The 10,977-nt window shown below is 33.8% G+C and overlaps 1 protein-coding gene across 1 annotated transcript; it reads right to left on the reverse strand.

Annotated features, from left to right (window-relative positions):
- Positions 1-2,386: 2,386 nt before the first annotated feature.
- Positions 2,387-10,581, reverse strand: LOC117107097 (2-iminobutanoate/2-iminopropanoate deaminase-like). Its single transcript, XM_033248651.1, has 5 exons — positions 10,486-10,581; positions 8,554-8,608; positions 5,621-5,689; positions 2,911-2,966; positions 2,387-2,652 (listed from the first exon to the last, which is right to left on the reverse strand). The coding sequence occupies exons 1-5, from the start codon at positions 10,579-10,581 to the stop codon at positions 2,593-2,595; spliced, it is 336 nt and encodes a 111-aa protein (XP_033104542.1). The 3' UTR covers positions 2,387-2,592.
- Positions 10,582-10,977: the final 396 nt, after the last annotated feature.

The following is a 10,977-nucleotide window of genomic DNA, read 5'->3' on the forward strand; positions in this document are numbered from 1 at the left end:
CATTTTTTACAGTGTCAGTAGTTGAAAATAAAATGTTTCAATACTATAATGTTGTTGTTGTCTAATATGTGTAGTGAAAAGAAGGCTGACAGTAAATTTTGGTAAAATCATTTTGGATTACAAAATCTGAAAATGCCCAACTCTAAAAAAGTCCCAAAAAAACCCCAAACTAAAAGTGGAAATAGTGTCCTCTTTGAAATAAAGAGTGTTTGGGCAGGTTACTGTGTGTTTGAGAAGATGAGTGGAGCTAGATGAGTTGGGGTGGTAGTGGCTGAAGTAAATTAGGAACATATTTTTGGAGATTTATTTTATAAAAGGGGTTTGAGTGGGTGGAGATATGCTCTCTACTGAGTGCTCTTGTTATTATTGTTGTTGTTGTCATCATCATCATCATCAACATGCACAGCCCATACTCTCCATGGGAAAACAGCTAGAACGTCTCATCCAGGAGCTACTGTAACTTTTATTTCCCTCCAGCTGAAACTAACTTCCTGCTGAAACACAGAGAGCAGCAACTAGAATTCAACCAGAGACCAAGGGTCTGAAATGATCTCCATGGTTGATACCTCCCCCACCCCCACTCTAGGCAGCGTAGTTTTCTTTGCAGTCTAACAGAAGTAGATATGATGCATTAAGTTAGTCACTGACCGGCCTGACGGTCGTCGGCCGACGCAATTTAATGGTAACGGAACACCACAACACGTGTGAAACGGATCCAACAATCAGCAGGCGGTATGATATAGTCCTATGCTCACTGAGAGCAGAGTTGGATTTGTCTTCCAGCTTTAGGCAAATGCAGATGCTATAGTTACATTATGCTTGCTAGTGGGCATTGCATAATATATCCACCTGTGAAAGCGATGTTGTCCCAAAACTTGTTGGTATAACACAATTATGTTTTACTTCATTTTATTTCAATAACAAACATTCATTTGCAATCCCTTTTTTTTTTCAGGATTATCGCTTTTTATCCACCGCAAAAGGCGCGTTACAAAATACTTGGCCATTACATTACATACAGCGCACAATCAGCAGCTACCAACTGCTCCAACTTTACATGATCTCCATTGGCTTCCTGTTCAACAACGTATTGTATTGATTCTTCTCATGACCTACAGTATAAGGTTCTGCATGGTTTTGCACCTTGTTACTTGGCTGACCTCATTGAATATTACACTCCACATCATTCCCTTCGTTATTCTGATAACACCTTCTCCAGACACCTAAAATCGCCACTAAAACTTATGGTGGAAGATCATTTACATTTTTTGCATCTACACTTTGGAACAAACTTCCAGATCATATCAAAAACGCCGACTCAGTTGATCATTTAAAACGTTTTTAAAAACACACCTTTTTTTCGACCGTTTAATTTTTGCAGGATGTTTATTGTGGTTTTCAGGTGTGGTCTCACCTTTTCCTTACTCAAGCATCATTGTCTCGGCAGCGCACGGTAGGAGCCACAGGCTTACCCTGTGGTGGAAAGTGCCGGAGCCCAGCATGCTGCCTTTTAGGGATTACCTGCCTGTAAATTGCCAAATTGAGACAGGATGTTACTTTGACATCGGTGGGTGAGACCACTTGAATGTCACCATCTCCTGCATCACTGCTTTATGTTGTTGTTAAGCGCCTAGAGGTTAACATTGGGCGCTATATAAATATCGATTATTATTATTATTACCAACAGTTTAGCCAACTGGACTTTAATGTACCAATATTTTGTATTTTATGACATCCATTATTTATGCATCTGTTAATTAAGTCAGGATATTTTTTAAATTCCAATCTTCAATTGAAAGCTATAAATTGACTTAAATTATACAGATTCAATCAAATTTCAAATTTCCTTTTCTTTTTACTTTCATATTAACACAAACCGTACATTATACCCTCAAGGACACTAACATTTACATTGCTTTTAATACACATATTATATATGTATAACATTATCCTGTACTATTCAGGTAAACACAATTTCAATGAGTTGCAATAAATTGATTAGGAATAATAATGGTAAGAATAATAGCAAGAAACAACAATAATAATAATAATTATTTAAAAACTAAAAAAAAGGTGGGGGGGGGGGTGGTTACCATTTTTTTCCCCTCAAGTTTTTAAATATTCAAAAATCTGTATCTCATTAACATTACAAGTTATTCATTATTAACTTGTTGGAACATCTTGGGTGGATAAGGACAGGATATCTAGTTAGAGATCAGGCTTTAGATAGTTTACCACTATCAATGTGTTTTGTTATAATAGATACAATATATACCAAGACAAACTAATCCCAAATAAAAATATGGTTATATAGATACTATATATAAATTTAAAAAATTTTTTTTTTTAAATATCCCAAATGAAAACACCAAACATGAAATGATCTACTGTATTACCGATATGAATTTATCAAAACCAAAAATACTTGAAACAATTAGAATGATTTCATTTCTTTGAATAAATTCATTCAGAATGATAGTGCTTTACTGTTGGAGTTGGAAAAAAGAAGTAATTTAATTATTACAATGATTTCATGTTTTTGATTTTTCACAGTATCTATCCATCAGGCCTACTTGCTACCAAGTCCAATTGTTAATTAATATCTGTAATGGCATCAACCATGGCAATGGCATCGATTTCTACCTTTGCACCCTAGTGAAGGAAAAAATGAAGATATTAGCTTCTAAGATGTCTATCTTTCCACTCAAAAGTAAACAATTTCACAAAAGACTATAAATAACCATTGACAAATCTATGTTGACCTTTCATGCTTCATCGCATAATGTGAGTAAAGTTAAAAAACAAACTATTCTCAATTTGTTTCTTATGGTCAGAGCTAGTAGCCTGTAATACAATCTGACCATCCCCCATAAACTTGAATGGCCTGGTCTTTAGCTTAAGTAAACTTACCTTAGGTAGACTGCCAGCTTGGAAAGCTACCCTGGCAGGACGAAAATCACTGAAGTCTAAAATACAAAGATAAAAATTGATATTTTACAAAAAGAATATTCAATATGTGGTTAAGCCAAACCAGTCCCTCTTTGCAAAAAAAAATTGATTGTAGCTAAGTTATTAATACTGTGTTAAACAGTAAAATGAAAGTTATAAAATGGTAAAAGAATCATTTAAATCTGACATTTCATTATGAAGTTAAGGGATATCAAACATACTGTACAGCTGTTTAAATAACAGTATTTGAGAAATAAGAATTCAAATTTTACGAATATGGGACATTCCTCAGGCAGAGACCATCACCAATGCATGATTAAAAAAATATTGTTTTTTAAAGTAGAAAATAGGGAAAATAACAACATCTGTCTCTTATACACATCTAGATGTGTATAAGAGACAGAAATTATACAGATTCAATCAAATTTCAAATTTCCTTTTCTTTTTACTTTCATATTAACACAAACCGTACATTATACCCTCACCGGAAATGACACTCTTTAAACATTTTAAATTCTAAATTATCATTCTTAATATAATATAATATTTATAATAATAATAATTCAAAAGTGCAATAATAACAATAGCAATAATAATGGATTCACAACTTTTTATTTTAAATTTTTATCATTCTTAACATATTTTAATAATAATAATAATTAATAATAATAATTTTATATTTCTTACGTGGTAAAAATGTTTAACATTTGTTTTAAGGGCCCAATGGAAATAAGTTTTATATATTGCAAAACCTTCTTGAGTTACCCTAGGAATTAATGTCTTATGTTTTGTTCTTAATCATTTATCTGTTCTTTGTTTCTTTTTTGTATTCTTGTAATTTGTGATTTTAATTCCTGAATGAAATGAAATGAAATAAAATCACATCACACTTATAGTCAAAATGAAGCGCCAACAAATTTCTCATTTCTTTTATCAGCGATTTTTCAGCAACCATAGAGACCTAATTAATGTGTCTGATGTAGGGTCTACCATAGAAAATAAATTGAAAAACATTGTCTTTGAGGTAATTACTTTACTTTACCTACTTCCAGAGTCCAGACCCAACTCAGCCCCACCATGGTTGGGGCTGAGGTTTGAAAATTTGAGAAAATAGTACCTCTAGATGGCTGGAAATGACAAACATATAGTAAAATTCATCATCACATCACCATTATAGTCAAAATCAAGCGCCAATCAATTTCTCATGATCCTTTATCAGCAATTTTCGGAAATCAGAGAGATCTAAATAATCTGTGTGATGTACCATTGAAAATAAAACTTTGTCTTTGATTTAATTATTTTACTTTACCTACTTAAAGCCGTGAGTCCACACTCATCTCAGCCCCACCATGGTTGGGGTAATTTAAGTAAATAATACAGTTAGCTGGCCGGAAATCATACTCTTATAGGAAAATTCATGATCATCGCATCACCATTATACTGCAGTCAAATTAAAGTGCCAACAAATTTCTCATGATGTTTTATTAGGAATTTTCGGCAATCATAGAGATCTAAAAGTGAGGCACCATACAAAATAAAACATAATTGTCTTTGAAGTATTTACTTTACTTTACCTACTTCATGTGCCGAAAACCAATCTTATCTTTACACGCTTTTTTTCCCTCATACTTCTCAGAGTATAATAAAGGCACGGACACTTGAGTCGACGCGTGTATAGGTAATTCAAATATTTGTGGGCAGAGATACCGGTATCTGGCTATAAGAAGATGTACTCTGGCTGTATAGGGATTTAAAGGAAAGCATTGACATCTATCATAGGAAAATGTTACGAAAGATGCTGAACATCCAATTAAAATAAGGTTAGCAACGTAAGGCTATACAACATAACGGAACAAGAAGAATGGAGCACAAGAATTAAACACAGAATGGTACGGACACATAATTAGGGCTCTTTCGTTAAAACCTGGGTCATTTATGCAGGTCATTTCAACAATTTTCAGGCATCATTTCGACTTATGAAATCACATTGCCGCCAGAAAGGGGGGGATCATTCCCCGCCCCTTAAAAATATGTGGGGGTACATGTCCCCCGTCCCCCTATGATCTGTGCCCATGACATTAATCAAACTTTATCCAACTGAAAAAAATTAACAAAAATTATTCAATAATATTAACAGGAGGTTGAAATTATGATATTGATGTGCATTTAAGACTGCGAATGATACGTTTGTTTCCTATACCTTAAAAGCTTGAATAGAAGCCCAATGTGCTTAATCTCAAGAATCCCACCTCTAAAATAAGTCCTCTCTTTAGTTTACAAAAGTAATCTTGAAAAGAAGTCCATGGGCTTCTAATCAAGATAGGACATACATTCAGACTGACACTACCTTTGATGATTATGACACTGTGTCTGTATCAATATTATTTTATAAAAAGTCAAAAACTATTAAACAAAATTTCAAATTCCATAGTTGGAAAATGTTGTATAGTAGCAATTTCCAAATATTTACAGCATTCATTTTGAAAAGAAGTCCCCTCTTTAGTTTGCAAAGGTATTCTTGAATGAATAATAATCTTGAATGTATAATCAAAAAGACCTACTGCCTGTGCACATACTATAGTCTTTTGAATGGCAATCGAGGACTATCTTGACAATAAAAACCAAGAGTAAAGAGCAGGAAAATGTAAAACAACATTATCATGAAACCTACATTTAGAATAGATATCATTCATTTCTTTGAAATCATTTATATCAGCCAACATCACTGTACACTTAACAACTGAAAGAAAAAGAGAAAGTATTGAAGTCAAAAAGGTAATATCAAGAGTATTACAATTATTACAGTACTTGCAACGTTGCAATAAAATCATAGTATTTGCTTGGTTTACTAAAAAAGCCCACTGGGATTGGATATTGTTGTTCCTGGAACGCTGCCCTCAGCGGCGTGTGTGAAGCACAACTCAGAGTCAGAAGTGGAACGTGAATTTTGATATGGTTTCGTAGTCAGATTTTTGAGAAAAACTTCAGCTACCAGCGTATTTTTCGACTGCGACGTCAATGGGAGCTGTAATTTTTATGGCAAGGAGATGGTGCTACCCTTAATTCGTATTAAGGGAATTTACGCCCACAAACCTTGTAATTATTAATATTTTGGTTATAATAGAAAATTTTTATTTTTTGGTGACGTCACACTCACGTTATACTGCCGTTATTCGGAAAAACGCATTATATCCATTTTTGAGATTTTTGGCTTAGGGGCATCCTATGGATGTAATCTATCATGGTAATTGATCATATACCCCAAACAATGCTTAGAAATATGAAATTAATATGAGTGTTGCGCATTATATCCATCCACCAAAGCCAAAAAAATCTGGAAGAGTGCATTATATCCACTAGGCATTGAAAAGTAAGCAATCAACCAATCACAAAAGACAATGGTGCATATTAATTAGTTTCCTAGCTGGTGGAAGGGCATAATACCAAGTTTGATGATCAGAGTACAAACAATTAATATAAAAAAAACGAATGCATTGCAATATGACCATGGTCATATTACCAGTGGTCAGAATATAAATTTTAGTCTATAATATTATTAACTATTATTAACTAACCATTCAACAAGCAACATAAAACATGCATGTCAAACCTAAATAGGCTTTACTAAGACTTTCGAAGTCTATGCTAGGAATTTAGATGTATTATCTGTGCTAAATTGACATTTAAAATATTTAACAATATTTAAATGAGGGCACTTCTGTATAATTTAAGGAAATACAAGTTTATATGGCCTGAAGATGTGTGTTTAGAAATTCCAGGGTATTTATTTTTTGTTTATTGAAGTGAAAGGCGGGTATTCTTCATAGTGAATTTAAATAAACTAATTATTCATATTGTAAAAACTCTGTTCTTTCTGTAGTGATTACTGATAGTATTTAATTTACATTTTACAGTGTAGTATACCATATTTTATTTACTAAACCAGATCAGATACATTTTGTAAATCTTTTATGAGTGTGAGTGCAGTAATATTGGTAAATAATATTTTTTAAACCCTTAAAATCCTGATGAAATGTCACTTGTTATTTTTCATTATACCTGAAGTCTAAAGCATGCGGCTTTCTACTGGCAAAACTGGATATAATGCCTACCATCAGATTTTTCATGCTCCATTGACTGTTGTTTTAATTTGGAAAAGCGCATTACTGTATGTCCTTTTGACTGGGTTATCAAAAAGGTACTTTAGTATGTTTTTCTGTTGTGTAGTTAGTACATTTACACAAAAAAGTCAATAGAAAAAATTTCTATAACAAAAGGCTAACAAGAAACCCGTTTTGCTTAATATCTCAGAACTACGATTTTGGCTTATAATGCGTTCTTCCGAGTCACGGCAGTATAGTTAGCATGCATACGCCATAAGCTAGATTACGTCACCTTTTCCTGGTAAGGCAAACTTTCCCGGCATGCTTTATTCATGGATAAACAAACACCAATGCTTTCCACATGAATGCCTTGCCTAGCTAGGGCTACAAGAGACGCATAGTTAGCATATAATACTTAAACAAGGTACGTCTGCAACTGAATTATTCTTGGGCCTAAGCATAGTTATATTATGCTTCATCGTCCCCCGCTGTACCCAGTACATCAGTAGGCTAGCTCCCCCCACCACGTTACAGTACAGATGTTTGCTAGGCAACAGAACGTGATTGCAGCTTTCTTCCCAGGCGTTCATGTAAATTTGCATATTGTTAGCAAACCAGCAGAGTATATTCCTTTGCAGCGTACTCATTTTCACAAAGCATTTGCATCCCCTCTTCGAAAGAGGGAACTTCGAAATAACTGTCTCCATATCTTCACTAATTAATCACCGTAATTTAGTTTACACTTATGCATGGAGGGAGCACTTAAATTTAAATGAACAATAATCATTTCACTACCCGATAAACCCCGAACTTTATTCATGCATTACATAAATAGTTTCAACTTGCTGTACTCCAACATCGCTGGCGCATGGTAACAACCAACTGGCAGACCATTTCCGGTCACACATTACTCTACATAACGCAGCGTCCCCCTAGTTCCGTGTCCTCTGGATTGGATTGGAATGAATATACTGCATTCGGTGTAAACACTAAGGATAGCCCACGAAAGTCTAGAAGAAGACGTAATTCGAGGGGTCCTTCTGGTGGTGATTGGGCAGTACACCGGGAGACAATCCCCTACTCTTTTCTGAAGAGTGTACTGTGTTCTTTAATGTGCATATTAAAGAACGCAGTACACTCTTCGTTCTTTAATGTGCACATGGGCCATAAACGCACACGGGACCAAAGGCTTAAACGTCTCATCCGAAAGACGGTGCGCTTTTGTTACTACACTGAAACACAAGGAGAGGCAGCGATTGGAATTGAAATTAGATTGAACCTGGACTTAGAGATATCCACGGTTCAGCGCACAAATAGCACACCAGATTATAGCCGACTTAGCTAAGCTGCTCTCATAAATGTGTGAGACTGTGTTTATGGGATAAGCACATAATCCTGGCCCTGTTCTGATTGGTAAGTTGTTACTTTTTATCGACATTTGGGAAAGGGACATTCCCTCATCCCTGTACAGTTTATTATATAATTTTGCTGAACAACATACCATTTTTGTAGTCAATATTTGCAGCATGAAGTACAGCACCCATATTTTTCAAAGCCTGCAAAAAAAATCAAATAGTATAATCAACTTGTTTTTATTACACCCAATTTAATTTCTTTCAGTAGTATGTAGTTTAATCATTAAATAAAATATTAAATCATTGTGTGAACTTTTCAAATAAAAGTGATATTATGAGCTGAAACATGTGTTTTTTTCATTTTCCTCATGTCATTTGTTGAATGAACACACTTGACAATGCACAATACAATATTACTACTAGGGGGGCCTAGGCCAAAACATGGAGGTTCCCTGCTAAAACTAGCACTCAATTACCACAAAGTCAAAACGATAGGCTTAATAGGCTTATTTCTAGCTCATTATGACAATGATTCAATAATCTATTTAATGATTGAAATACAAACTACTGTAGCAAATTTAATTATGTTTAATAAGAACGGTTTAAGAATTAATATTAAAAATCTATGTGGTGTACCGCAAGCATTAATAATATTATAATTAAATACCTATTTACAAATGCCAAACCGCCCTGTCCTAAACTGTTTACAAAAGTTTATTAAACCAATTTGCTGATTCCCCATGTGCGTTGATTTTCCGTCGATTCGATCATGTGTTTTTCAATAATTGCCTTTTAAAGACTAGAAACTCCTTTGTTTTTACAAAAATTTGTTTGGTCTATAGACAATATAGACAAGAAAAAAAATAAATCAAAAAGTCAATAAATAAAAAAAATTTACAGTATACAACTTCATTTCGTTTGTTGATATGTTTATATATATATATATATATGTATTGTATAACACAGATGTGTATAAGAGACAGGTATATATATTATACAGTAAATATTTTTGGGTGAATAACATGTCATCAGGCAAAAGAAAAATAAATCTAAAATTCAAACATATCAACAAAACGAAATGAAGTTGTATACTGTAAATTCTCCCTTTTTATTCATGTCACCTTCTTAACCATCAAACGAAATCAACAAGTGTATTTAATTATAAAATCACATTGTACATAAAACATATCGGAGATGGTTAAATGCTTTAAATTTATATAATATATAGGCCTATGCCTAAGGAAGAAATATACAGTTGGAGGTTTCAAGGCAGCGGCGGGTGTAATAAAAATTAAAAAAAAAAAAAATTTGATTTTATTATGAAATTTGAAATCATTATTGGCGGGGCACTACATTATTCATGTCATCAAAGTTGTACAAAAAACAAAAGGTGCATGTGTAAAATATTTTCTAATTTTATTCACCAATTCTCAACATTGAAAATAAATAAAAAATTTAAACATATTTCAATAAGTAACGAAACAAAGTTGTATACTATATACAGCCGCACATTTTTACATCACATTTTTATTCATTACCGTATCATGCAAGAAAAATATATCTAACGTATCAACATCAAACATTTTCACATTGTACATAAAACATATCGGTGGATGTACAATAAAACTAACAATACATATTGTATTAATAAGACACATTCTATAATAATAATAATATACTTTATTTAAACACGGAGACACTTGAAGCACCCATGAGTGTTTTTCATCAAGGCCGTGCAAGGCCATACATAATTAGAAAAGAAAAAATTATTAAAAACAAAATGATTTAAAGAAAACAACAAAAACATAATATCTTAACTACAGTGAAACTATCCCCCGCCGGACACCAACCCGGTTTTCTAAGTTTCGGGAATAAAAATAATGATTTAATGTATCTATTTGATATGAATTTGCGGCTGTTGTGTATTCGGTGGCCCCTTTGGCGTTTCATACATTTGGTGCGGCGGCCGAAATGAGTGGCGGCCGAAATGATCGAACACCGGATGGATTACTAGGCCTAGGCCTAGGTACGCTTGGGCTAGGAGCTAGGAGGGCTTAATTAGGCCGGCAAAGACTCACAAGAATGACTAATACCGTAAATACCCACCTATATGCTCCAATAGCTGCAGGTGCATCTTTTGCTGCAGTTATTAGCCTCCTTACAACTCCAGACATTTTAATTTAAGTGGAATATGTCTAAGCCCAGGCCTAACGACAAAAATAAACTTCAGCGTGACCACCACGCCAACGCAAAAAATGACATTCTGATAGGGGGCAGCAACAAATTCTGCTAAATCATCCCACATTGTCTACAGTATATTACACTTCAAATGCTGATAAGCAGGGGAGAAGAAGGGTAGGTAACAGAAAAACAAAAACAAACAAACAAACAAACAAACAAATCAAAATAACATTTCAAAAAATTAATTTATTAAAAAAAATATATATATTTTAGGAGTTGATAAGCAAACCACACCTCGCCTAGGCCTACAGCTATCTATTCTAAAAAAGTGACAATGGGCATTTTTAGGCCCTAAAAGAGAACTAGCAAAATGATTTTTTGTTCTAGAG

The sequence above is a fragment of the Anneissia japonica genome, unplaced genomic scaffold, assembly GCF_011630105.1.
Source record: "Anneissia japonica isolate Jap-2015-1 unplaced genomic scaffold, ASM1163010v1 scaffold1726_len428862_cov177, whole genome shotgun sequence".
Lineage (NCBI taxonomy): Eukaryota > Metazoa > Echinodermata > Crinoidea > Comatulida > Comatulidae > Anneissia > Anneissia japonica.

What these genes read in the sequence shown, in the direction of transcription:
- LOC117107097 (XM_033248651.1), bottom strand. Translation starts at nt 10,581, where the DNA reads ATGTCTGGAGTTGTAAGGAGGCTAATAACTGCAGCAAAAGATGCACCT. An exon ending in TTACGGTATTAGTCATTCTT is followed by an intron (nt 8,609 to 10,485) that starts GTGAGTCTTTGC and finishes TTTTTTTTGCAG; the next exon opens with GCTTTGAAAAATATGGGTGC. An exon ending in AAATATTGACTACAAAAATG is followed by an intron (nt 5,690 to 8,553) that starts GTATGTTGTTCA and finishes TTTTTCTTTCAG; the next exon opens with TTGTTAAGTGTACAGTGATG.